We start from the raw sequence: 27,873 nt of genomic DNA, 5'->3' as shown, positions 1-27,873 counted from the left end.
TGATTTGTTCACAACCTGAAAGACAGAGAAGAAGACAGATGCCTGTTTTTGCTTTCTTATGCTGGCAGCCTTTAATCTCAGAGATCTTCTGTTTAGCCAATTCACAGTCAACATCTGAGTGAAAAGCAGACTTAAGAAAGATATACAATGGACAGTATGCACAGTGCTTGTGTTATAAATATTTTGCTGAGCTAGGCTGAGAACAAGAGCGCGGTGCTTATGACGTGTAACCTCCACGCTGTTCTCTTGCAGACGATAAAGCTAACTTCAGGCGTGTGGTACTGGAAAGATGACACCAACACACTTGAATTTGCAAGGTAAAAGAATGATGTTCAGTTCCAAATTACGCGGGCTTAAGGTTCAGCGACTCCACGTAAGGTAAAATCAGAGTGTAATGTTTTGCCTGAAAATCAACTGCAGGACAGATCTGTATTTTATACATATGTATATTATGGTTGGACTGAATGATCTTAGAAGTCTTTTCCAACCTTGGTGATCCTATGATTCTGTAGATGTTTTTCTTTATTGAGACTGGAGTTTGTAATTGTTACTCTGTGAGACTGAGTCACCATCCCTGGAGGTTTTCAAGAAAAGGGAAGGTGTAGTAGTGGGCATGGTGGTGATGGGTTGGTGGTTGGACGAGATGATTTTAGTAGTCTTTTCCAACCTCGGTGATTCTATGATTCTATTACATTTATCCCATTAATGGAGAAAAACAGAAATATGCATTTACTTTGTACTACTCTCAAGGTGAATCTACTTCCAGGGGATTGCTGAAAGTGTGTGCAAGTCCTGCCATGTGTGCCTGAAACCATGTGCTGGAGCAGCAGTGTTGACAGCAAGGGCCAGATTGCCACCCTGGCATCGAGAGGTGGAGGTCCACAGGCTGTTGCATGGCAGTGAGCACTGAAGGACTGCAAACCTTTTGGGAAACCACAGTTCTGCAAGAGAGAAAGTGCATGTGCCTGTGCTTTGCATTTCTGTGGCAGTTGAGGATCAAGGCTTAACCTGGCCTGAAATATTTCCATACATTTAACCATGCGGAAAAGCTACATCCTCCCCTCCTCCCTTCTCAAGCACAGGGCAGGCGGTGTGGTTCCTGCTGCCATACTGGCAATTCCCAAGCCTTGATCACGGTAGAGCTGAGCTACTCACTTGTTCCCTGACCACAGGCTGATGCAGGTGCCTTTCATGGTCTGAGTCTCAGCAGCTCCAGCCAGCTTGTCTCATGGGTTTGGGAATGCAGCTGGCTCTGCACGGTGCTCTCTGGGGCAGGAATTAATTCCCCAGCCATGTTTGCTGCCTCTGCCGTATGTAGGCCCAAAGAAAAGCTTTACATTTTGCATTTAAAATATGTCATTCCTGAGACAAAACCCTCTTCTATTTTCCTGCACAAAGATAAAGTACCAGTGGACGTGAAGGTCAGGAGCATATATGTACATTAACCTACCATGCATAAGGTTAAGATGGAAATTAAAAGAAGGTTCCTATTGATTGGTGTTGCTAGGACCAAGATGGTAAAACCACTTGAGATACAGATGACTTGAAGGGTTTACGTGATGCAGGAGACAGCAGGAGGACCTTTGCTTACTCTGTGCTTCTGTGTTCTTGAAAGCAGTGTCTCATATGGACCTCACCACAACCCAGATGTTTTCTTTGCATCAATTAGAGGATAAAATACATGTGTGTTTTTGTATCGTGGTGAGTTGACCTCTTTGCACTGCTGTTGGAAATATAAATTCATACTACTGCATTCTTATACTCTATTTCAGCTCCAGTCCAGCAGCCGAGGAGAACCTTAAGGAAGGAAAAAACGCTCACTTACAGGAAATATGTGTCAAGACATTAAAGAGGTATTTCAATTCCACTAAGTTAGCTCAAGAAAGAACGCAATTATTAGGGTGGGAATATTTCATCAGTTGTAGGAGGATCGTGTCTGAGCACAACAGGTGAAGCAGGAGCCACCTGTCATTTCAGCAGGGCGGATGAGTGGTCTGAGCAGAGAAACAGGGCCAGACATGCCCCATGCTGAATGCCAGCTCAGGCAGTAGCCTGCTGTGACTTTGGTAAAGGCATTCAGGTCTCCCAGAATGAGGTAATAATTCTCATCAACTCTGACGGGTATTGTGAGGTAATTAATTCACCTTTGTAAGGCACTTCAAAGATTAAAGTATTATTATTAATTTTATAAATTCACAACATGGTGTGGCTGACTTTCATCCATTACTTAAAACATCTTTGATCTAAATAATATAGTCGCAATTTATTATATTAGCAACTAAAAGGGCAAATTCAGAAGCAACCTTGGAGGTGACATGTCCTGTTTCTCCCAACATTCCCAGACTGCTCTGTGGTTATAATAGTTGAAAGTTATTTTGGGGTATCAGCCAAACACATTTAACTGCCTGGCATTGTGAAACTGCATGCAATAAGGACTGTACATAGCAGGTAGATAATGTGACTGTTCTGTGACTGGAATTAACAGTGTCTTTAAATGCTATATATTGGTCAACTACTAGCATTTTCCAAGATGAATGCAGTTCTGCTCTCCCTGAAAAAAGGCTGGCTGGCAATGAGGAAAAAATTCATAAGCTGTCAAAGTGGATAAAACATGAATATGTCACACTGGATGATGTCAAATGTGAGTAATTGTTGGCCTCCTGCATCAGCAAGACATTGCCCATAGAAGCATTTCTACTACCACTGAGCAGTTTTTGGAGGAGCTATTATTTTTTTTGCTCTGTGTTTTCAGATCTTGCTTTCCTTTTGAGAGAAGAAAATGAGCCACATCGCATGCTACCATTTGCAGCAGTTATGGGGTATGTCATTTAGAATTTGTTTTGAGAATCGTGTGTGCATCAGGGAATGGAGGGACTATCCTGTGTGAAGTTTCAAATCTCTTCTCTGGGGGTTAGTGAGAAGCAAATACGTTTTCTCCTTGATGTGCGGAAAAATAATCCTACCATTTGCTTGAAAGCATTCCACTCTGTTAGCTAAAGGAAGCCAAGACCTTGGGCCTAAATATCCAAACACCATTATTCATCTTAGCCTAAGTTAAATTCAGTGTTTGTCAAAGCATCTGCCACATTGCCTCACCAGGAGGGCCTAACACAACGGGGCATTCGGGCTGCCTGCTTGTGCTGCTGCTGTTCCAGCCAGAGCGCAGAGCTCATCGGTTGCTGCTGGTATTTATCATTGTTACTTCCCAGCATGCTAAAAGAAGGAGGCAGTTGGTAGAGCACTGTCTGAAGGGTGTACCCCTGAGATCACCAGGGCTAGGCAGTGGCTGCATTGCCTTTGTTTTAGGAATGTACCTGTATATTTTGAGTCCGAGCCATACTGTCCTTTGGGAAGGGGAGGGGAATCTTAGTTATCCCCGTTTCCTTTGAATGAGAATGCTGCTCTTTCAGCATGCTCAGTGCACAAAACCTACTTGGACGATGTAAATGTGGTAATATCTAATTAAATCCGTGGCTCAGTGTGCTTCTTGGCCTCCAAAGTCTTACTGTGTGGTGGAGTGCTTGCTGTGAATGGCTCTCAACCACATAGGGGGTTGCTCAATATAATGCAGGCCCTTGAGCAGAGACTTTGTTCTTTTTCATAATGATCTGATGCTGCAGAATTACCAGTGACATTTCTACCTTTTATTTAGGAATAAGACACTGGATGAATTCCTCATGGCCCTGCTTTTCTACATGTCATTTTACCTGGAAAAAATTGCCCTGGAAAAGAAAACCCAGTCCTTGATTTTGTGAGTATAGGACATCAGGGGTGTAAGAACCCAGAATGTGCCCTAGTAAATCCAGACTCGTAGGACAGTTTTTACAGAGGGCTCAGTGGGATTCTGTGTATGAGTTACGCTTCTTATCCCTTTGGCTTCTGTGCTTTCCCAGGACTAGTCATTACTATGAACTAGTCATTACTATTACCCAAACCTTTGTGTGCCTTGGATCGAATCACCATCCCCCAAATCACATTTCCCAGTAACAGCATTAGCATCCAGTCCTTTCTGCTTGCTGTAGCACCCACAAAGCACAGCTGAGTTTGCTGGGTGTTAATTTGTGCCATGGGTCACATTGAATTCATTTCTAACTACTTTGCAAAGCAGGTTCAGATGCCTCTTCAGTGTTAGAAACATGTTACAACATGAGAAATATCTACTAGGCAAGCAGTTCCCAAGTAAGGGTGTGTGACCACATTTGCTACCTTGCAAAGTGGAAGTGGGGATGTCAGAGGAACAGTTGAGGAGCTGCTATGTTAAAGGGTTATGTGCCTTGAGTGAAAGTGTTACAAAGCTACAAACCACAATTATAATAAACTTTAATGATTTTCAGGACTCTTGGATAGTCTCGGAGAATTGATTCATTAAAACACTCAATAATTGTTTACTTCACAAGTAATGAAACCTTGATATAAAGAGGGACTGATTTATCTGAATTGAAGAAGAGACTGTTGGAGGATTGCTGGCCTTGAGGAACTGATTTATTCCATTTCCATAGATTGCCAGATGTTTCTCTCATTGTGCAAAGAATAATTCATACATAAAGAAAATCATCAACATAATTTCATACACAAAAGTCTTAGGTCCGTGGGGATGAGGAAGACCCTGCATTGGCCATGATGTCTCAACATGGCTCATGTCATCAGTTGGTATGGAAAATACAGAAGCAGACTCAAACAAAGAGGAGTTCGGACCTATTGCAACATGGTTTGTATTTCTTGGGTCAAGGGGGCTGTAACTAGTAGCTACCAGCTATAAGCACTGGATAATCTCTGCCAGGAGACACTTTTTGCTGTGTTATGGCGTGCAGCGCTCTCAGAGCGACTGCTGTCTTTTTGTGGGAAACATATAAGAGCTCTGAGCTTCCCAAAGGGATATTCTGCAATACTGCTTTATGGAGATTCATTTCCTCCCCTGAAGGGAAGTGGCTTGCTTGCCAGGATTGCTTGCGTGTAGTGTAACATCAGAGAAGCTCAGAGAAGAGACATTTACCATGCAAAGGTCAGGATATTGATCTATCAAAGCATAAATACAAAGAAGGAAAATAAAATGACAAAAGGCATATTTAGATCTTACTTAATGTTGAAGTTTATCCTTAATTGTTCTTGCACCTAAGCTGACATGGAGGAGCAGGCATGAAGAACTTTCTGACACTGCAGCTTCACTGTGTCCAAGGCTTCCTATTTCCTCCCTTATCCACCTGGTCTAATTCTGAACTTAGTATATGTTGTATTTCAAGTCAAATTAAGAAGCGCTGCCCTTTTCCTTCTGTGCACTGAAGCTCTGGAGTAAACTTCTACTGGGAAGTAGTGGGGGTGAGGGGGAAAATTACTTTTTTTTCTGAAGATGGATCTCTGTGAGCTCGTAAAAGGGATTTTATAACCACAAAATAGAATCATCATGAGAGAAAATTACGCTTATGATAGGAATCCTTTGGTATGTGATATGCTTATGTATTTGAGAGGATGTGAAGGAAGATTGCACAGCCATTTGCTTTCCTGTACCTATCCCACATAAATCCCATGCTCAGGGCTGTTGCAAGCTGTCTGTTCAGGAAGAAAAATCCCTCCCCCTTCCTTCTTGATGTAATTTAATTTCAGAGGCTTTTTGCTTTCCTGCGTAGTACTGGCTATGTGCCACAGGCAGAGACAGACTGGAGGCAGGACGTACCGGTACCCCTTCATGCGTCTGGTTAGTGACACCTGTAATTTGCTCCGAGTTAAACTGACAGACAGGTTACTTGAAGACTGGGCTTGATGACCTGCTTACTCCTTTAGCAGCCTGGTGTTCCCACGCGGCAGACACATCCAATGTCTGTGTAGTCCTTGAGCTGCTCTTACAGACCTTGTGTGCTATCCTCCTGAAGCAGAAGGCCATTCTCATCTAAGACCATCCTTACTTAAGAAGTCATTGCTTTCACACATTACATTTTCTTATGTCAGGAGTTCCAGTAGGAGAAAACCAGCATGAACCTGGATATCTGTAACTTCTTGTGACCTTATCTTCTCTTGGTGCTATGCTGAGTCTTTGTAAATCCAAGCTTGAGGTTTGCCTGGCTTCTTTTAGGTTCAGGAAGATCTTGTAACCAACTTCAAAAGCAACCAGCCAGTTTTCCAAAGCAGCAGGCATGAACACTGACCCACTGGAGACAGCCTGAGAGTATTCACCTCTGAAACATGTAACTAAGAAAAAAAGCTAAACAGTGGTGAACAAGACATGAATGGAACACAGACTATTATTTCTGCTCTGCATTTGTTTTCCCCCTTACTTTCTTTCATGTCTTTTAAGGAAAATCTGCTGAATTTTATTAGCAATTATCCTTGAGAAGCCTGGAGTAATTGTCCTAATTATTAAAGGTGGGTTGTGTGGGAAGCTTTACAGCTGGAGGCCATCAGGGACAGATAAAACAGCTCTCCCCAGCATGGAAGGAGGCTGGCAACTTTTAGGCCTGCAGTGCTCCCAGTGCTGGGAGACAGCCGGGTGGATTACAGGGGAAGTAGGGGAAATAGAAAGCTCTTTGGTTTGGCATTTCCTTAGCGTTTGATCTGAAGTGGTTTAAAATACAGGCTTGCGGGGTCAGCTGTTCCTATTTAGAGGCCATCCCAAAAGCGCTTTGTGTGCCTTTCTGAAGAGGAGTAAGTGATGCCTCTGAATGAGCCAACCCCACTGCTCCAGGCTGTCCAATTGCACAGTCTATGCCTGGAGACATCTCCGTGCACCTCTAGGGCTTTCATGTAGGCTGCAGAAAGGGTTCATAAGCTATGCAAGATCAAAGGCAGCAACCTAAAAAGCTGCAGGCATGGAGCCTGCAGGTTCTGTAGGGCAAGAGAGGCTGTCTGACTCCAAGCACCAGGCCTGGCAGTCCCAGCAGCACTACAGAGCTGTGTTGGAAGCTCCTGAGCTTGGCCTTGATGCAACGTGAAGGTGTTGTTGTGTGGTGTGTTGGCTTGTGTGCCTTAAAAACATGCTTACTTCTCAATAACTGTCACTCTTTCTAGCATCCCTTCCCTAATTATTTTTTTTTCTCCTTTTTATTTTAAACAGGTCTGTGATTTTTCTGGAAAATAAAGAAATGGACGATGTGTTGGCGAAGTTAGCGGTGGCCAAGATTTACCTTGCCAAGGTTTACAGTAACCTTGTCCTTGAGAGAGGCACAGCACAGCAGAGCCGCACGCCTCGTGGAAAGTAAGCCAAGAAATGATTTTCCTTGACAAGTCAAGGGCCACAGCAGCCCAAGGCCCCTTTTGAGTGATGCAAGTGAAGGCCCAAGGCCATGCTTCTTGTCAGTCTAAGGGTTACAAGAGGACCATGAGGTCTGGTGAGGTATCGGAATAGGCTGCCCGGAGGAGAAAGGGAGTTGCTGTCCCTTGAAATTTTCAAGAAAAGGGTAGATGTTGCACTGAGTGACACGGCTTGGAGTGGTCACAGGTATGGGCTGATGGTTGGACAGGATGATCAGTGGTCTTTCCAACCTTTATGATTCTATGAGATACAGATGTGCACTGATTGCCCTGCGGCTCTAGCTAGTAACTAACTCCAGAAGTGTTTCTGATGAGCTGTTGCCAACTGATTTGACACAAGTTGTAGCAGAGTTCTGGATACCAGATGGCAAAGCTCTAGCCCTGGTATGCGGAAGCCTTGTTAGGTATACAGAGCAGGAAACTGATTGGTTCAGTGTGAAAGCCTGCAGGGCAAAAAGCAATGCCAACCACACATCTCACCCCTGCCATTTTGACTAAACCTTGAAAGAAAATAGTTGTGTGCTTGCTGGTTGCCATTGATCCCTGCATAAATTTCTGTTTATACCAAGTCACAGAGCCTAAGACTATCAGCGAGTGCAGCAAGGAAAGGGACTAGAGGCAAGAAAAGGTTGTGCTTGGGAACTATGGGTGTTAGAAGTGTAGGGAAGCAGGGAAGATGTTGAATAGATTTTTTTGGAGTGGTGGAGACCAATAACTCTCTAGATGCCTTAAACCCAGCAAAGGTCTGAGAGGGGCAGAAAGCCTTAGTGGGAATTAAAAAATATGAGGATTGGAGATGGATACGCACAATGTTTCCTTTCCTTCGCAGTAGCCACCACACACCCCAGTCCCTCGAGGCCTTCTCAGAGCAGTTTCAGCCTCGTTTTTCCAACATCAGTTGCTGTGAAACTGCTGCCAGTCCTCCACAGGAGTTGCAGTCCTTCCCTGCCTTCCTGCAACGTGGCTCCTGGCAGCCTCACTGTTGTCTGCAATTGAGGGAACCTGGATTTCCTCCTAGTCAAGAGGGGAAGGTACATGGTGGAGGCAAAGGGGAGCTGGAGGCTGCTGTCCCAGTAGGGCTTTCATTTTAGTGTACTCCTATGCCACAAATCAGTGGACCCTGAAGATGAACAGCACATTCTCTCTGTATCCTGGCATGCTGGTATCTCACAGGGTATTCCTGGCAACGTTTTGTACCAAATGCCTGCTTCCAGATTTCTACTGAGCAGAGCATCCCATTAACCTTCCTGTTGGCTGGACAGGGAACATCATGACAGCATTCATTGTTTCTATTGGGTGGCCCTAATGCCTGCACTTATGAGACCCAGTATGAGGAACTTAGTGCAAAAAAGCAGCTTGAATCCAAGGACTGGATGCAGCTGGATAGAACAGCCTGTGCTGCATACTCAGCTGGTTAGCACTGCTGCCTCTTTACTCATTGTATTGTCTGGTGGACAGCAATATGCAGGATTGAGAAAAGAGGTCTAGTAACAAACAAACAAAGAAAGGAGGACCAAACCCAGCAGCATGGGAATGAGAGCAGAGCTGAAAAACTGCCTTCTTTAGTATTTCCATCACAGTGGGGGTTAGAGACTGGCAGTGGCTTGGGACGCTCATGTCTGGGTTGTAAAAACACAAAGAGCCAGAAAAGGGCTGTGTCTTAACACATTTGCAATGTAAGGTGTTGCATGAAGAGAGACCAGAGTTACTCATAGCAGGGTGGTGGTGGCTGACTACAGCGGACTTCAGAGTTAGGCTAATGCTGAGCATGTCACAACACGCAGCACTTCTCATACCATGCAGCAATTACATAAATATAAACCCTTCCAGGCTGACTCAGTTTAGCCTTAAATGTTATCTGGAGCCTCCCAGACCATCATTACATGAACTGCCAAAAAACAAGAGCTAAGGGACAGAACTGATTAACACTCAATTGTAAAAGAAGATTAGGAATTCTCTCAGTGCACACGCTTTGGGATAGAAAAGTCCTTTGTCAAAATGGCAACTATGGCGAGGGTTATGATGATTTTTTTTTTAACTTGAAAAATGTTTGGATTTAAAAGCTGAGAAACTATTGGTAATGTATAATTCCTAGTTTCACAATATTTTATTATAACCCAACTATGGTGTTGAAGCTTTAGCTTCTTCACGTAATTCACCATAGCAACGTATTAAAGAAATCTTATGCTATGTTGGGAAACTGTTTTCCCTTCCAGATCTACCAAATGTCCATGTATTCATATGCAATTATTGATTTTTTCATGTGAAGTCTTTCTCTGAAAATTTAAAAAAGGAAGCTTAGATGGAGGACATCCTCATCGTAGCCATTTACATGAATTGTAAAATGCAGCATTAAAACCTCAGTTTGATATCCTCCCAGACTGGAATTTGAGAGAGTCCCTCCAGACCTGTTATTTGTGTGTGTTAGCATTAGTTCTTTTGTGCCTCCAACGCTGAGGAAGGAATAGGTGTGTCTGGCTTTCTCCTTTTAAGTTGATGGGGGTTGCACAACCTTTTTGTAGTGCCAGCTTCCTTATGGGTATTTGTCATAATGGGACAAATACAAAGCGTTCCCAAAGCGGCAGGCATCAGTGGCACAAACAGAGTCAGCCCTTACCAATCCCTGAAGCTGACTTGATCCATGAGCACCTAGAATCACAGCTGTAGTTGAGGGAGCTGCTAAAGCATGGGAAGCATTACCCTATGTGCCCATGCATAGAAGAGTAGTTCCTGTAGATATCTGAAGCCATTATCTTCTTACATCCAAACCCCGTGCTTACTTCTGCCCTTGGCTGTGCAGTTATTATCTTCCATGCATTGAGCTCCTTCTGTCACCCCGACAGCTCCAAGAAAACGCTATTACTGTATTTCTAGAAGTCACGATGTTCTTTGCTCACACCTTCACGTATTTCTTGCAAGTCCTGTCCTGAATCTCAATGCAAGTTTGATGTTTTCCTAACCCTTTCTGTATTTTCCTAGGTAATTAGCAACTGTACCCTAGACATGGGAGGTACCTTCTAGTTCAATGCTTATCTTAGGAGACTATTTCAAACAGGTCTCTTAGCTTAATACCTTACCTACGGGAATAAAGCACTGGGGGAAGGAAGGGTGGAGACCCCCTAGCATTATTTGATTTTAATTATTGGTCTTAGTTTCTGTTGCTGGCCCCCATGTAGGTTTCTCTGCTAAACTGGGAAGTGATTCTAAGACACTGCATGAGCCGTCTAACACTGAAGACTAAAGCAGAGTTTTACATTAAAGTTTAAGAAGCTGGGGTCGCATTATGTTCCTCTGCTCTGGTATTCTGAAGACAGAATATTGTGCTTTTCCAGAATTCACAAGGAATCAAAAGCATTGAAGTTATCTGGGAGATCTACTTGAGCCAATGGCCATGCCACACTCGAAGCTTCAGGTTTATTTTCCCTTGTACAACAAGGGGGTTTGGGTTCTCACCTGAAGCGTCAGGAGAGGTATGACTGGTGAGAGCTAGGCAGGGAAAGATGCGTGGTCCTCCTGATCAATATACCTATCAATGAAAGTCAGAAAATTGTAAATAGATATATGGGGCTGAAAGGTGTTATCTTCATTGTCTGCAATGTTTCTGGGGTGCTGGCAGCTGGGTATGTTCTAGGGGTGTGGAACAGTTGATGCCATCAGGAAGGTAAGGGACACTTTCAGGAGTTGGTGAGTTGACACAGAGGCAGGATTTCCCTTGTATTTGGCAGAGTGGAGCCAGATCTGTGAGGATCTGAAAGCTGGCAAACTTGTTTTCCCTTACACAGGGGTGAGCTGTGCTAACTTTGGGAGAATAGAGTGGTTTTTGGGATGTGTGTGTCACCCTCCACTTTGCTGGCTGTTTCCATGATGGACCGTCGTTTGGCTTTCCATGAGAGTCCCCAGGCACAAGTGGGCGGTGTGAATATCTCTCAGGCTTCCACTGGGCAAATTGCAGCTTCTTTAACAAAGGCACTTTGTCATTTTTGTACATGTTGTACATTTCTTCTTGGAGATGCATCAGGGTTTTCCTCTCTGTTTTTTGAAGTGTATTGTCTCAGCATTGGCCTGGCTTGGTACTCTTGGTAACTCTGCTCATTCCTCTTCCAGTGATGTCAGGAAGAGTTTTCTATTTGCTTCAGTGGGAACTGGGTTAGATCAGTCCTGGCCATTTTTGAGAGGCCCAAGCAGAGGGCTCAGTTTAGATAGCATAGTGGGGAGCCTCGCCTGCTGTTCACATCCAGCTTTGTTCTGTTGGATTTAATTAAATGAGCCATACAATATTTTGCATTTTCTGCTTCTGACGCAAAGCAGAAGTCCTGTCGTTCTCTTAGACAGTAGGTCTCTGCATGCTCGTAATGAGGATTTACCAGCAACAACTTACTGCTGTGGTGAAATGCCAGCTTGGCAGCAGCCCCATGAGTCGTATTCAGTGCTGTGTTCAGAGGACTGAAAGGACGACGGCTGCTATTAATTTTGTGCTCTTTTTCACTGCCTTAGGAGAAAAACATCCTTGCAGAAAGATCGGAACTTCTTTGAGGTAAGAAAAATTGAAAGATAAATGGAGATTTTGACTGAGTGTCAGCCCAGACCACGTCCCTCCCTTGCACATTCAAATGCTGCAGACAGCCTGCTCCTTTCCTTTTGGCCCTCACAGTGGTTTACTTGCAGGGCAGAGTACCTTCAGTAAAATTTTACCTCTTGGGCCTAGATTACAATGCCTGTAAAATACCACCTCTGTGCCCTTCAGTGCAGGTTTTCAGTCCTGCTGTGACTCTCATAACTGAGGCAGTTCCTATCACAGACCGAGGTTCCCCTGGGAAGCCTGGTCTGTATGTTTCCTGTCAATGGCCTCATGATTTCTTCTTTATAGATAAGAAATTTCACAGTCTTCTTTCATTTCCATCGTGCCTGGCAACATTTTTAGATGCCGATAAGTTCTTCTGCCTACTACATACAGCCCAGTGAGGAATTTGAGCCTCTCTGTGTGGCAGGGCTTTGGTAAATTAATATAAAACACCAGGGCCCAAATTATACTTTATACTTCTCAAACTGTAGAGACTTTCCTTCAAAGAGAATTCCAAGGGTACACAGTAGTTCCAGTGATACCATCTTTTCAGGAGCCTCAGTAGAGGTTTGATTTTCTGGGTGTTGATTCAGCCGGTGCCAGGGATGACAAGTGTTAAAATGGTGTGAGAGTCAAGATATTCCTATTTAATCAGCAAGCAGATACATGAAGGTAAGATGCAATGAGTTTGTATTTGTTAGTAGTGTTTTCTGCGATCAAAATGCTGTCATTTGGGGTGGGAATCATCTTGTCTAATTCCGGTTGCCCAAACAATAGCTGTCCCATCAGCCTAAGCCCTCAGGCTACTCTGACAGTCATGCAGATAAGGAGAAGCTCGGCCAGGGATGAATTGTTGCCTCTTGGGACAAATGAGTGTGCTAAGAACCCCCGCAGAATGACTCATCCCACCAGTCTCTTTCCATTGATTATTGAAGGAAACTGGGTGGTGATCCTCAGCTCATTCTGTAGTTCCTAGCAGCGAAGCTGAACTAAATTGGTCAGATTCAGCAAGGTGAAATCCCCCTGAGCTGTGTTTCTAGCCCCATCTCTCTCTGTACCTTTAAAGAAACCGGTGCTTTCAGATCTTCACTGGTAAAGTTTGATGTTGGACTAGTTGCTGGCTTTTAGTGGAGTCATGCCAACCTGCACTGTGGGACGTGGTGGGGTTCTGAACCTTTCCCCAGTGAAAATGGGATCCATGTTTTCAATTTAGGGCTTCTACAACTTCTGCAGCTACGTGACTTGGCTTGTGTTCAGACGGAAGCATTTCCAAGTGATTCGGGAAGAAATCGGCAGGCTCCTTTGCTCCGACATGTTCAATCTTGCCTTAAGAGACAGGCACCGTGTTTCTTTGCAGGATGCAGCTGACCAGACTACCGATGCAAATGCAGTGATATTACCATGTCAGAGGTACACATTTGACATGCTGATGAGCCCTTAGGTAACCTGCAGATGTCCGAATACACTAAGATAACATCTGTGTTTGTTTTCTTTCAAGACAAGTCTGTGCCAAGCATCCACCCATAAACAGCATGGTTCACCAGCACTCGCCTGCACTTAGCACACTGCTGCCCTTACCGAAGGAGCGTGCTCAATACCGCGCCCAGAGCCACTACTGTCGGGGCAGGGGCCAACAGCCCTGCTCATGTGACAACCTACCAGACTTCTCAGAATTGTTCACTACCAAGTAAGGGATATTTCTTGACATAAATATATTTTGTAGTGCTATTAGAGAGGCTGCCAGACAACTAAGTCTTCCTTGTTGAGAGAGGGACCATTGGACAACTCTATGATTCTATGACTGGGAATTTGCCTACGGGAACAGGCTTCAGTGAGCCTGAAACTTGCAGTCATAGTACTCTTTGTTAAGTGATTGAAGCAACTGCTGTCCATCCTACCACTTTGTTACCTATAATACTTCCTACCACTATAATACCTATAATTACCAATAATACCTTCCTACCACTGGAAGGTATTATTGGGAAAGCCAATAGAAGTAGAACCTTTTCTAATGATTAAGATAAAAACAAAAAATTTCAAGCCTGATTGTGCCATATAAGAGGAATTCTACTTTGCCCTCCATTCATTTGTGAGTTGCCTTCCTTTTCTGTATCTTCTAGACTTCTGGCAACCGAAAGAATGCACCATACACACAAAATCTTCAGACCTATCTACAACATAAGACTGGTGAATCCAATATTTCCCCAAAAATGAAGTTTGCTACAGATGCACATGTAGTTGCTTTGTGAATGCTTTTGAACCTGGGTGCCTACTGAGAGTCTTGTTTTTATAACTTCTGCATAGTAATTGATGTGCAATAGGGCCAACCTTTTGAGGCAGTGCTAAATTTCTTGCTAAAACTTGGACATGCACATTTTGTATTGTGTGCATGCACACTCCAGGCAGAAACATGACATGATGTGTGAGGTGTTGTGTGTATATGTGGTTCTTTGTCCCTGGAGCAGAGAAGATAATCTCTGCAGAATGCGTTATTCACAATCCAGCTAAAGAAGGCAACATTCTTTGCTGTTTTTCATTGGCAAATACTACAAGTTGTTCTTCCTTTCTCTTGTTTTCCTCTGCTTCATCATATCAAACATAGTAACACCATGTTTTCTAACAGGGTGGGCATCATTGGAACTCACTGTAGTGAGTTAAATTCCTTTTTGCTCCAGTCTGATGAGACAACTGAAGAGGAAGAACAAGACCAGGATCAAGAACAGAGAGAAGAACAAGGGAAACTAAGGAGTCATTCCTTTGTCCTGACAAAAGATCTGAGTTTATCAGCTCTGTGAAGTCCCCAGAAAGGCTTAGTGGAGGGAGCGCTGTATTCTCAAGAGCAATGGCAGAAGGTGATCGTAACCAGAACAACTAGCAGAAGTTGAGTGGCATGGTTTCACATTGCTAAGTAAATAATTTTGAAATTGCAGCTTAAAAAGCCAAAATCATTTATCAGAGGTGGGGTTGTTTAACACACAAGCATCTGCATGGGAGACTGAAGACCTAGACTGTAATTCCTGGTTCTGTCATTAACTATTCCTCTTTTATCTTAACGCCTCCTTCTCACTGTTTCTGAGAAGTTATTTTACTGACTTATTTTGGGAAGTGCTCCTGCAGATGAATATGATTATTGATTTTAATGTCAGCCTTCCTTTTTTTTAAAGGATTAGCAAAGTAACCAGGAGACGTGGCTTACTATGGCTTAAAAGTTCCTGAAACTGTCCTTTTAAAGGAACTTGCTCTTGAATCTTTGATATATTGCTTACTCCTTTCTTAATTTCTATCACCTCTCATCTAGTTCTAGTATTTTGTAGCCTAGTTTGGTTGCCTAATTTATGGCTCACTGTGAAAAGAGTATAGCAAAGAGGAATCTTCATATACATGATGTGAAATGGTGCACTCTTTACTCAGAATTAACATTTCCAAGTTTTACATTTGCGTTCATGTTGGGCAGACAGGTTAGTGCTCTTACGATCTTAAAAATGGTGGCAAGGCCTTCAAATGGTGCTTTGGTTGCAGGTTTCCTGGGAGTCTGGTTGGGCAACAGCATGTCCAACTGTCTCTTGAGGCAGCACAAGCTACTCCTGGATGGTACATACCTGGCTGGACATGCAAGAGGCAATTGTACTATCGCTGCCCTACAGCAACATGGTTTCTCTACTGAATGATGCAGCAAGATGTTGGCCAATACCTGAAGCTAAGGGAGGCTACTTCACAGCTTCCTTCTCTTGGTGTTGGGAGAAACTTTTCAGTTTCTGCTCTAGGAGGCCTTGGCTTGGTCTCAGTTACCTTTGTCTGCATCTGTATCATGCTGTATGCACACTCTGAGTAAAACCTGATGGTCCTTGTGAGTTCTGCTTTTAAGACACTGCGATAGTAAGCCAAGTCCTCAGTGATGGCTTTGGGCCATCTAACAACAGCCTTGAACTTTCTAGAAAGGATTGAGAAATACTTTGAAGTTCAGGTCCTTTAGTCAGCAGAGCCCTTTCCAGGGTTGCCTTCTCAGGGCTGAGTGTCTGCTTCTTCTGAGGCAATGGACGTCTAACACAGACACCCCATACCTGTTTAAGCATGTAAGCAAGGCCTGGCAGCCTTTCACACATGACAGTGAGTCATCCTTCCAGCAGGAGAGAGTGAGTCAGAAAGGGCAGTTGACAAGCTTTATTTATCGGTCTCCTGTTATTTGGCTGGGGAGAATTTTGCTCTGGAAAACCCACCCTTGTTAATGACAGGCAGAGCTCATAAGTGTATCATGCGACTACTGGCTTTTATTCCCATAGGCTTTGCATGCAGTTTGATTATCAGGAAGTCACGGCAGATTGGCCATTTCCATGAATTTCTTTTTTTAAAGGGACTCTGAGCATGCCAGCTGTATCAGAACTTGTCCAACCTAGGGTTACCATTAACAATACAAATTCAAATGCCCCCAAGTGATGAAAAGAGCCGGGGGTTCTATGCAACAGCATTTATTGAGTTCCCATTTACTTTCTTCTCTTAGGGCTGATCTGCTCAGAACTGTAATTGAATGCTGCTAGCATTGCCTAGTGTCTTGATTGGCTTTTGATTATGGTTCTGCCACTCACAGGCTCCATATAGGGTGTGTCAGGCTTTCCAGTGTACGTGTCTATTTTCAGAAGTTATATTGCCCTGTTGTAGAAATTCACACCAAGAAGAAAGTTGGCAAGAAAATTTGCAACTCAGAGATGGAAAAAGAAATGGAAAAAAAAAAAAAAAAAGTCTGCCTGATGATTAATGAAGGAAACCCTGCCCTGAGAGGTTTCAGGCTTTGTGCTTAGGAGAGAGGTGGCATTGCAGAGCAGGGAGATCCACCAAGATGTGTAGTTTTTTTGTGTCATTTTGTGTAGTTGAGGTATGGAAAGAAGCAATGTAGGCTTCATCCATTCCACTTTTGTTCTGGAGGGGTTCAGAGCGGTAACTCATGAAGGCAGCACTCACAGCAGCAATGCTACAGGGCTCAGCAGTCCGAGCCAACGTGGCAGGGCCTGGAGCTCTTGCAAGTTCATTGTGGTCCCGTTGGTTTGTCTTGTTCTGCTAGGGGCTGGTGTCTGATATACAGGGAAAAAGCAGTCTGAGCCTGCTTGCTTTCCTCTGCAAGAAAGATAGGCCAAAAGCAGCACTTCATCAGCAAATAACAGGTTTTGTCCATTTTTTATGTGGATTCGTACCTGCATTCATGCAGTTAAATTTGCTGCACAGGAGAATAACGCTTCCATATGCCTTTGGTAATATGGCTTTTTGTTGCTCCCAGCCAAGTGGGGACTTAACAGATGCTGCAGTGGTGAAAGGCACCATCTTGTTTCATGGTCCTGCCGGTGTCCCTCCTCTGCCTGGGGTCCACCATTTTACTCCATCTCCTTTGCCCTCTCAGCTAGACAAAAGGTTCAGGGATCCTTGACAGAGCTCTGAAGATGTTTCTCATTACTTCTGTTTGTTCTGCTGCTCATCTCCCTCTCAAAGCCAAGCAGCACCTACCAACCAGCCAGCGCAGGAGAAATAGCAGCTCCTTTGTGCAGAGAGCCGACACCATCACCTTAGTTGCTCCTCACCAGGGGATGGGTGTGATGCTTGTGATGCCTTTTTACCTCCAGGTGTGCTGGGGGAAAGAGAGCGGCGGTGAGACTGGAAACTGAACCGGGCAATGATTTGCACTACGAGAGGAAGTTGTCAGTCTGGATTTTCTTAAGCAAGGCTTCCAAACGGTGGTAGCATGTGCTCCTGCACTGGATGGGGCTAAAACCTTCACCTTACAAGCAAACCACACTGGAAGTATCATGCACCAGTTATGGTTCTTTTGGCTCAGGCTATATCAGAATGTTTGTGGTGAGATTTCTACAGTTTGCAGCAAAAATAAAACAAACTGCAATTCACAGAATGTGGAGATATTCTTACTCTGGCTCATCTTCATGTGAGAAAGCTTGAAAGAACAGTCTGTAATTATCCTGTCATCTGTTACAGCCCTTCTATTTGGAAGAGATATGATAATATTAATGCAATGTATTTCTTGGTGTCATTATTTACAAAACAATAAATAGTCTTTTTCCCTTTTCCTTGAATACAGTAGAAACAATCACAAATTGTTTCTGTACACACATTCCCAAGACTGCTGGTCCCAACGAGGTCTGACTTCAAAAGAGTTCCCTCTGTGATGCCCCTTACTTTTCTCCCTCCTGTACCAAGCCAACACAAGCACAGCAGCCATGGTGGTGTCTCAGCAAGTACAGCAGGTCCTGAATTTGCAAAGTCCTTCTGTGGAAACTAGATCTCTGGGAGAGGGCTTCCATTGTTCATCTGTCTTTACTATGTTATAAAGGATAGTTATTCCTTCTACTGAACCTGGCATAGTATGCACGACGTGTTTTTATTGTGCTGTATAGGTATTGTGGATTGAAGACTTGCCCAAAGGCTGCCATTAGCATTTTTTCAGTGTAATCAAGAGAAGGAGGTGCAACATCTAATTTAGGTGTTTATAGCAGGTCATCTTAAGACAGTGCCCAGATCTCTATATTGACTGGAGTGGGAGATGTGGTATTGCAGACGTGGATAGGCAAGGGATTGACCTACCCTTTGTCCTCAGAAGCTGTAAAAGCTCTCACACATGAAGTGCTGTGATTTGTGCTTTTTAGGAAAGAGGAGGGTGAGATGTAAGAGGTGGTTGTGCTCTGTACAGAGAGGAGCAGCTCAGATGCATGGAGTTCTGTGCACTGTGTGATGGGCTGGTCAGAAGCTTATGGGGCAGGATCAGAGGAAAGGCAAACACAGGTAACACTGTGATAGGCATTTGCTACAGATCACCTAGTCAAAAGAACAAAACAGATGAAGCCTCTAGAAACATGAAATAAGTGTCAGTGTTTCAAGTCTTGACTTTTACAGGAGATATTAACCAATGTGACATCTGCTGGGCAGGAAACAGTAGGGCACAAGCAATTCACATTTCCTGAGTGGGTCAGGGACAATGTCTTGATATGGGTGCTGCTGGTAATGATGTGAAAAAACAGGAAGGGTTTCTATGGGTGTGTTAGCAGTGATAGGGAAAACCAAGATGTGGATCCACTGCTGAGTGGGGCAGGTGAGCTGGATGAACAACATGGAAAAGTCAGAGGTTCTCAGCATTTTGTTTGCCTCAGTCTTTACTGTTACAGTCTGTTCCTGCTTATCTGTGTCAAGTGGCAGAGTTTGAAAGGAAAAGATAGTACCTGCAGTAGAACATGATCATGCTGGGGTGACTTAGATAAAATGGACATATACAGATCCATGGGACTGAATGGGGGGCAGTTTAGATAGACATAAGGAGAACAATTCTTTGTAGTGAGGGTTCTCAAGCAGTGGAGCAAATTGCCTAGAAAGTGTGTTCAATTTCTACCCTTAGATGAATCAAAACACAGCTAGATAGGGCCTCGTGAAACCTGCTCATTCATTGAGCAGAAGATTGCATGAGAGCCCAGCAGAAGTCATTTCCAATCTATATTTTTCTATGATTCTTAGTAGATGTCTGAATATAATCTGAAAAGTCCCCTGGAAATGAGATACATATGCCTTAAAGTGTGCAACACTGAATGTAGCATGACCCAGAAATGCCACCTGGCCCTTGGATGGGCCCATAGGCCAGGGAAGCATAGAGGGGAAGGTAATAATGGTGGTACAGGGAATGTAGCCAATAGGAAGGTCTTTGACCATGGGCCAGGAGGATTAGTAGCACTTAAACAGTGCTCTCTGCTGCTCCATTCTAATTTGTCACCCTGTAGGTGTGCTGTAGGTATTCCAATAGGTAGTCCAGATCCTCCCCGTGCTCAAGGTATTGGTGTCACACTCTGAAGTCTTCACGAGTCCCTAACAGCTCTCTGTCCAAGAGCCCTGGGTAGCCTGAGCTCTGAGTCAGTGCTGACGTCCCTTTGAGCAACTGTGGCAGCTGGGAGCTAATGTGTTCTTACTTTACCCAGCTGGCAGCAGTTACAATAGCAGCACAGAGTGCGGGGAAGGTCTTGCCAGGGGGGTTACTCACCAGCAGACACGCTGTCTATAAGCTCCCTGGGCAAATAATCTGTTGCCAGGGTGGGCTGGCACAAACACTGCTGCATCTTTGCAGCTCTTGCTACCTGACATGGGAGCTCTGGGCACACCTCCACTGCACACTGAGACAGACCGTATGAAGGCCTCAGTTTCTTGCAGTGCATTTGCTTTGTCCCTGAGCTGCTCTTGCTTCAGGTGGTGTTACACAGCTGCTGGTTCAGCAGGTTCACTCCCACAAGAAAGCTACCATAAGTATTTCAGGTTTAATTTAGATTAATTTAGGTTTAATCAGTGTTTTGGACCTTTTGTCATTATTTTGACGCTATTTCAGAAGGGCTGCCTTTTGGGCTATTGAATCCCCTGCAGACTACTGGTTGGAAGCAGTTTTTCCAGGCCTGCATCTCTGTAAGTGAGACATTTTGACCTTTGGTGCCTGGCCAGGAGGAGCCACAATGTCCTGGAGCCTCTCTCCATGGATGGTGAAATCTTGGGGAGTAAAGTCCTAAAAGAACAAAGCTTAACTCTGCAGTAAGAACTACGCTTTAAACAGGGTAAGTTGTTTGTGCTTATTAGTAATTAAATGGACGTTTTCTCTCATTTCTTTGAACAGTCCATGGTGTTGCATCTGAATTACTGGCTGATGGAAGTCCCAACCTCAGTCTTTCAGCAGAAGTTGTGTGACCATGGAAATGTGAGAAAACCTGCTGAGAGCATATCTGCATTAAAGGAATAGGCTTTGGTGCAGTTCTAAGGGTTGATTTCCAAACAGGGTTTGATTCCTGTGTTAATTTGTGCTTGCTGTGACTAGAACTGAATTTGGTTGGACTGGATGATCTTAGCGGTCTTTTTCAACCTTAATGATTCTGTGATTCTTCTGTAAGTTGTAGTCCTTCTCTCCATGGTCAGAACTGCTGCGACTGAAGAACCACTTGAGAGGGGACAGTTTTTTTTTAGGGAAAGGACAACTGATACACAGCATCATGCAGAAGTTTGGTAGCAAAGCAGGGAAGCTGGGTAAAACATCCAGGAGTACAGAGTAAATATCAAGAATCTCTTATTGCTTAAATGATCTTACGTACTATGTGTTATCACAGGATAAGGATTGGTATAGATATATATATATCTCTTGGTATAGATATATATATATTTAGCAAAGATCACTGACATATTCCTTTCAAAGTAAACAACACTGTACTCAGGAGAGCAAGAGTTACTGCATGAGAACAAAGGTATCATCCAAGCCGAGCCTGTCTCTGATGAAGTAGTATCAATGGGGTCACATGGCAGGATTGTGACTCTTTCAGTACCCATTAGTCCAGGATTAAATTGGCATTTAATTGGCCTAGTCTGCAGAACAAACTCCTGGCTGTCAGTAGCTCTCAATGCAACAAAACATGAGCGTTTTGGAACTGCCTCATCCCTCTGTCCCCTCACTTCCCAAGCACCATGGACTTCCATGTGGTACATTCAGGCAAAATACGTAACTCACTCCAGCCTGCTTTCTGCTATGCTCCTGCTACTCTGAGATCACCCTTTTGTATGTTTTAGTTCATTTGCACCAACCATAAGATCATAGAGTCATAAAGGTTGGAAAAGGCCTCTAAAATCATCTTCTCCGAGCATTAACCCATCCCACCGTGCCCACTTACCACGTCCCTCAGTGCCACATCTCCATGGCTCTTCAACACCTCCAGGGATGGGGACTCCATCACCTCCCTAGTTCTGATGCCTTGCCACTCTTTCTGAGAAGAAATTTTTCCAAATACCCAACCTGAATTTCCTCTGAGGTTCCTATCTCCTCTGCAGCACAGCACCCAGCTGAAACTCCCAAAAGTGGGAGCTGCTCAGCCTCTGTGGCTGCAGGGAAGGGAGACAAAGGAACCCATACAGGTGCTGGCATCCTGTTACCCACAGTGTACTTACCGCCACGTCCCACCTTCTCAGCCTCACAGGGACAGAAAGGAGCTCCATGGCTTTGAAGTTGTGCGTGCTTTTTGCCATTCAGGGGAAGGCAAGGCTGTGACAGCAGGTACACAGCAGCAGTGTGTACTTTCAGTGCACAGCATGGAGTTATTTTGGTCTTTCAAAATCCGGTACCTATGCTATTTATCCTTGAGCGTCTTTTACTAGCGCTGTGCCTATTTATACTCATGCAACCATAGCACCCTCCGTAATGGCAATAATTCTTAATGCAATGGCATTTGTAGCAGTGAGCAGAAAGCAGAAGCTGTTCCCCCTGAGTGGCCGGCTGTCCAGCGACGTTGGCAGTGTGTCAGAGAAGTCAGGAAGCCTTGGAAAAGAAAAGGAAAGAGGGAAACAGAACTCACAGGCCAAGAGGCAAAGGCATTCCAATAAAGGCTTAGTGGTTTTGCCAAGACAATTAAATTGTTTACAAGGAATCAAGTTGGTTTGGAGGAAACTTGGAGATCTGTGAATGCCAAGAGCTCCTCATCCTTACAAGGTAAAGGTTAGTGCTATGTCTCGTATTGTTCCTTCCCGAGGTACCCCACGCTGAGCAAATTCCTCAGCTTACTCAGTTTGTGCTCCAGTGATGGTGTTCTGGTTTGGCAAAAGGGAAAGTAACTTCACCTAGCTGTCGTTTTACTCTCTTCAGGAAAGAGGTGATACAGGGGGATGGCAGATTCAACATTAGTTCATTCATTAATATTTACATCAAAGAAATGAGCTGTCCTGTGAAAAATGTAAGCTTTTTTTTCCTTTTTTTTTCTTTCCCCAGGGCATGTAAAAAAATGTAAAATCCCATTTGATAACATTATGCAATAACCAAGGCACACATAGCATCTGGACCTGCATGCTGTGTTGGTAAGTGTCTGCCTGCTCAGAGGGACACAAGTTTCCTGGCACTGACACAAGCGATAGCTCAGAGCTTTTTGAAGATTAAGCCTTGGTTCCCTGTGCTGGCATTCTCTGTAAAGGTCAGTTAGCCTTTCCTGTGTCCCCTGTCAAACTCACTGACACTGAGCCCCTTTCCTTTGCTAAAAATGATCCAAGCCTTGGGATATGCTCTTGACTAAGGAGCTATTTTGGTTTCTGAGCCAGCTGTTTCACAGGTGCAAATCGATGTAGTGCTCTTTTGAAGTGAGAAAAACCAACTTTGGCTTTGATGATGTCCTTAGCAGTTTTGCTAATATATCTGTTTTTGCAAACCCTCATAGCACAAGCAGAGCTTATATCCCTGTCCCCCCAGCTCACCACCGCCCCATCTGCATGGATGAAGCCTCTCCTTCAGTTCCAAGCTTGCTGGGGGGATTGAGTGCACTGTAAGCAAGCTTGCTAATGACACCAAGCTGTGTGATGCTGCAGGGAAGGGAAAGGGCTGCCATCCAGAGGGGCCTTGACAGGCTTGAGAGTGTGACCATGTGAACCTCATGAAGTTTAGCAACACCAAGTGCAAGGTCCTGCACCTGGCTCACAGCAATCCCAAGGATAAATACAGGGTGGGTGGAGAATGGATTGAGAGCAGTCCTGAGGAGAAGGTCTTGGAGGTGTTGATTGATGAGAAGCTCAACATGAGCTGGCAGTGTGTGCTTGCAGCCCAGAAAGCCAACAGTGTCCTGGGCTGCATCAAAAGTGATGTGACCAGCAGGGTGAGGGAAATGACAGACCTCAACCTGCAGTACTGTGCTCAGCTCTGAGGCCTCCAGTATAAGAAAGACATGGGCCTATTGGAGCAAGTCAGAGGGCTGGAGCACCTCTACTGGGAAGACAGGCTGAGAGAACTGGGGTTTTTCAGACTGGAGAAGAGATGGCTCCAGGGGGACTTCATTGTGACCTTCCAGTGCCTAACGGGGTCCTGCAGGAAAAGATGGAGAGGGACTCTGTCAGCAAGTATAGCGATAAAGGGTTATGGCTTTAAACTAAAGGAGAGTAGACTTAGATGAGATATGAGAAAGAACTTCTTCAGTATGAGGGTGGTGGGGTACTGAAACAGGTTGTCCAGAGAAGTTGTGGATGCCCCATCCCTGGGGGTGGTCAAGGACATGCTGGGAGGGCTTTGTGCAGCCTGATCTGGTGAGAGGTGTCCCTGCCCATGGCAGGCAGGTTGAAAATGGGTGATCTTTAAAGCCCCTTCCAACACTATCTATGATTCTGTGATACAATTCTATGAAACCCGTGTTTTGCTTGCTTCTTGTACCAGGTCACATTCATCTTTGAATGTGTTCTTTTACCTTATCCTTTCCTTCCTTCATGGTCAAAGAAATCTGTCTCTTGGTCTCTGTCTCTGTGTAACAATCCAGGAGTGCCAAACAAAGGATAAGGGACTTGGAGTATTCATATCTCCCTTTCATAGCTAGAGAACTTGGGCAATATATGTCGGCTAGCCCGAGGTCATAAGGAAAGTCTGTGTCCAAACCCGCAATTACAAGCAGTTTTCTGACTTCCATACCCTTGTCTTAGGCATTAGAGCACCCATTACGGATCTCTCTACTGCTTGTCCTTGCACATACTAATGACTTTTCTTTTATATATAATGATTTCTGACACGAACTTGTTATCATTGTATTCAGATGCTGTCTGACAAAACCATCCGTTCTCTTTACTAAAGTGATGGAAGCATATACTTCTAATGAGGTTTGGCTTCTTCAGCTAATTAACCAGCAACGTTTTTTTCATTGCTGAATTGTCCTTAATTATTGAAATCAACACTGAGACAAGCACATTCATATAACGTTTATCTACTGATGAATCGGGATTGTGAATATAGAATCCAGACTTCTTACATCAGTTCAAACATACCAGACATTCTCTAGTTCAGTTTTGGGGAAAAAAGCTATCATGGTCAGCTTATGGGGCAACAGTGGATTATATATATATGACTTATACTCTAGTTTTAGTGTAGGAATATCTGAAGCACATATCAGTGAGTCATTTGTTGAAGAATTGAATCTTAAAGCAAGGAAATCATTTTGCTGATTGAGTTTCTGTGCTTTCTAGTATGTGTCATGGAAAACAGTGGTTATCATGCCAGACCTTGCCTCTGAGGACGGTCATATTCTTTTACCACCTCTTGATTAGCAAAATACTTGAAACTCCCTTCCCTACTTTTAATTAGTAAGCATGATTGAAACCTCTGTGGGTATTTCTAATAGTTGCTGGAATGCTGAGGTAGTAGATATTTACTTGTTCTGGCCTGCTGAGCTGGAAGAACCCAGAAGCAGCAATTTGTTTACATTAAGTTTCCTATTCTGATGAAATTTGCCCAAGACTCCACAGTTGGAGGATGCTACATTTGCTAACATGGTGAGAAGTGCTGTAATGGTTTCCTAGACCTTCAGAACTGGCTAGTTTTTGTCATTTGGGTCTCTCAGGAACTTTTTCTAGAACAGAGATAACACAAAACCTTTTGCACCCTAAAAGAAGTGTCAGCTAGGTGGGATTAGGTGATAGTGAAGAACCAAAACATCAGGATTGTGGATGGTGGAAGCTTTGATGGGTCATGGTCCTGTGGCAAACAACAGGATGAAACTTATAAACCAGATACTCCGTGGAATTGCATGGAGCTAGGTGGTACCTCCTGAGCCTGGATTTCTCTCTGGGACCTCACAGGGCAGAGGCAGTCATCCCATGGATCATGGCTCAGGAGGGCCGTCAGGAAGAAGGGCCTTTTGTTTGTGTTGTGATTCCCAACTCAAACTCTTTGTGAGGATATTGCTCATTCGTTTATTTATTTTTGTTGTTCTCCTGAGTTAATTGTGGGATTTACTCTTTGGAAAAGAAACAAACAGACAAACAAAAACAAGACACCACAACAACCTTTCAGTTTTATTATGCAGAAAAAAAAATTAGTAGCAGGATGCATGTACCTATTAAATTAGAATGTTTATTGCTTGCTCATTTATTCCTTCAACTATGAGAGGAATTCTTTTTCTTTCTGATCTTTCCCAACCTGGTTCTGTCTGGGAAAGCTGATAATATCTCACTTTAAAACTACTATTTCTTTCTGTTTTTTGGCAAGACGTGGCATTGCATGTGAAAGGTGACCATAGGAGGAGTGGCTAAAATGTCGTTGCTCTGTGGGCTGATGATTATTAGTCACAGTATATATTGGGAAAGGCTCTTCATAATTTTATATGCCACAAAAATAGTTTGTTTTTGCTCTGTGCCTGATGAATTGCTGTTTCAGCTGGATGTTTGTTGCAGCTTGTTTGATTACAAAATCTTTGGTCATCTGGATAGTATTTCTGGAGCACGGGTGAGAAGTCATGGAAGTAGCTCTAAAGCTTTATTAGGAAGAAAGTTCTACTGTAGATAGACTATGAAGGGAAAGACAGGATATGGTAGAAATGCCAGCACTATAATTTAATTCTATTTTGGACATCCTTTCTACTCACGTTATATATGAAACTCCTTTCAGTAGAGGCTTTACACATCATGGGTGAAAAATGTATGGAATTTTCCTTCCCAAAGGAAATCATATACTAATTAAAGTTAACATTTTCTGAAATGCTTCGTACAGATGGGTGTGGGATTGAACATGCAAAGGGCACTCCGAAATGCTTCTCATGCTGCTATTAATAAGCAAACTTAATAACAACATGCATTATTGGTAACATTGTTGTCTACTGTACTTGTTTAAAAAATAATGGTTTTGTGTAATTCTCAGCAATATAGTACAAATATAATTCATGTTATCATATAATTCAACAGTGGTTCAAAAAGGGACCGAAGACCTCATTGTTTAGTGGAATACATCATCTGCTGACTGGTCTGTTCAATTTGGGCTCCAGACTGTAAACTCCAAGGTCAGGTTTTTTATAATCTTGGTGTGAGCTGACTGATGGAAGCACACACAATGGAAGGGCAAATCATAGGCTCCAGATCTTGCTGGCATATTGTTCTACCAGATTCTTGATTTTAATTTACCAAAACGAAACCCCAGACTTTTTCTGATGAAATCGGAAAGAAAAGCTCAAAACTGTCAACAGTTGGTAGTCTGAATTGGTAGCACCTGGAAACAGAGAGCTAAGACATGATTCCTTCAGTGATTCCTAAGACAGTGATTCCTTCCATAGCAGTGCTGGTTCCCACACTTGTCCCCTACTCAGACTGACAGCTGCCAACGCTCATCAAAGAGCGTGTGCTGTAAAATGCAGAAGAGAGAGATGATCCCAGTCCTTTGAGTAGAGCAGGGATCGACACCGCCCTGGTGATGGTGTCCCCCATTTGCACTACTGCCACGGGCAATTTTCTTAAGAAGTGGCAAGATTTCCTGCTTAGGGAAGGATCTTCTTTGGATTCTGGAGGTGCAAAAGAGATTTCCTACCTTTGGGGGAGAGTGAGGATGGAAAGATCTGGCTTGCAATGCAACAGAATTTCTCTCTCAACATATATATATATATATTTTAAATCAAATGACTATTGATGCACTGAGACAAAAAATGATGCTAAATGCTTCACTTGGAAAATTGTGGCAGGTTTTTGTTTTTGTTTTTGGTAAATATTCCCTTTTGATAACTTCACATTAAAAAAAAATAATAAAAGATTTTATTTATTTATTTGTTTATTTTGGGGCTGACTCAAACGATCGGTATCAAATAGTCTGATTTAGTCCAAACATTTTTTATGCTGCCCTTTGGGGGGAAAAAAAAAAAAAAAAAAAAAAAAAGTGAGGTCATCTCATTTATTCAGCTAATTCAAACTGGGAAATCTGCCAAATTCTTGAAAATTCTCCAGAGACAGGAAAGGATTATGCAGTGGCTTCTCTAAAGACCAGTGTTGCTTTTATTTAGCCTGCTCATAGCTTCAGACAGTGGGCAACGACCCGTAGTACTGACTGAGGGTTTCCTCGGCGCTGGGTTAACTCTGGCATATCTGAGGTAATGGGAATTGCTCAGAAAAGCAGGCAATGACATGCAGCTCACTGAAAGGAGAATTCTTGGTTGTTTTTTGTGACCAAACAGGAGAGAAATGCCCTGATCCATGGGCCAGCTAGCATTAATTCCAGCTGCTTGCTTCCTCGTGCCTTTTCCTGATGCCACTGGGCTGTCGGAAAGAGGATGTTGGGTTTCTTGCCCTGACAA

At 43.7% G+C, this 27,873-nt stretch overlaps 1 protein-coding gene and 1 long non-coding RNA gene across 5 annotated transcripts in view; one reads left to right on the top strand and one right to left on the bottom strand.

Moving 5' to 3' along the window:
- PPP1R36 (protein phosphatase 1 regulatory subunit 36) overlaps window positions 1–17,877 on the top strand; it is a 58,925-nt gene extending 41,048 nt beyond the window's left edge. The window contains exons 2-11 of one of the 4 annotated variants that reach the window (XM_001235693.7): window positions 253–317; window positions 1,773–1,853; window positions 2,520–2,641; window positions 2,753–2,819; window positions 3,653–3,751; window positions 7,046–7,186; window positions 11,737–11,776; window positions 13,017–13,213; window positions 13,302–13,490; window positions 14,427–17,877. In XM_001235693.7, the coding sequence (XP_001235694.4) occupies window positions 253–317; window positions 1,773–1,853; window positions 2,520–2,641; window positions 2,753–2,819; window positions 3,653–3,751; window positions 7,046–7,186; window positions 11,737–11,776; window positions 13,017–13,213; window positions 13,302–13,490; window positions 14,427–14,598 (1,173 nt within the window). In that variant the 3' untranslated portion in view covers window positions 14,599–17,877. Of the gene's footprint in view, window positions 1–252; window positions 379–1,772; window positions 1,854–2,519; window positions 2,642–2,752; window positions 2,820–3,652; window positions 3,752–7,045; window positions 7,187–11,736; window positions 11,777–13,016; window positions 13,214–13,301; window positions 13,491–14,426 lie in introns of those variants that run through there. The other 3 variants (XR_005860318.2, XR_005860317.2, XR_005860319.2) reach the window with 3 other exon arrangements.
- Window positions 16,254–22,086, bottom strand: LOC121110833. The gene is made up of 2 exons (XR_005860328.1): window positions 21,755–22,086; window positions 16,254–17,417 (listed from the first exon to the last, which is right to left on the bottom strand). It is a non-coding gene; the product is annotated as an uncharacterized LOC121110833 (long non-coding RNA).
- Window positions 22,087–27,873: the final 5,787 nt, after the last annotated feature.

This window comes from Gallus gallus, chromosome 5 (genome assembly GCF_016699485.2).
Source record: "Gallus gallus isolate bGalGal1 chromosome 5, bGalGal1.mat.broiler.GRCg7b, whole genome shotgun sequence".
Taxonomy (NCBI): Eukaryota; Metazoa; Chordata; class Aves; order Galliformes; family Phasianidae; genus Gallus; species Gallus gallus.
This window is presented reverse-complemented; position numbering and strand designations above follow the sequence as displayed.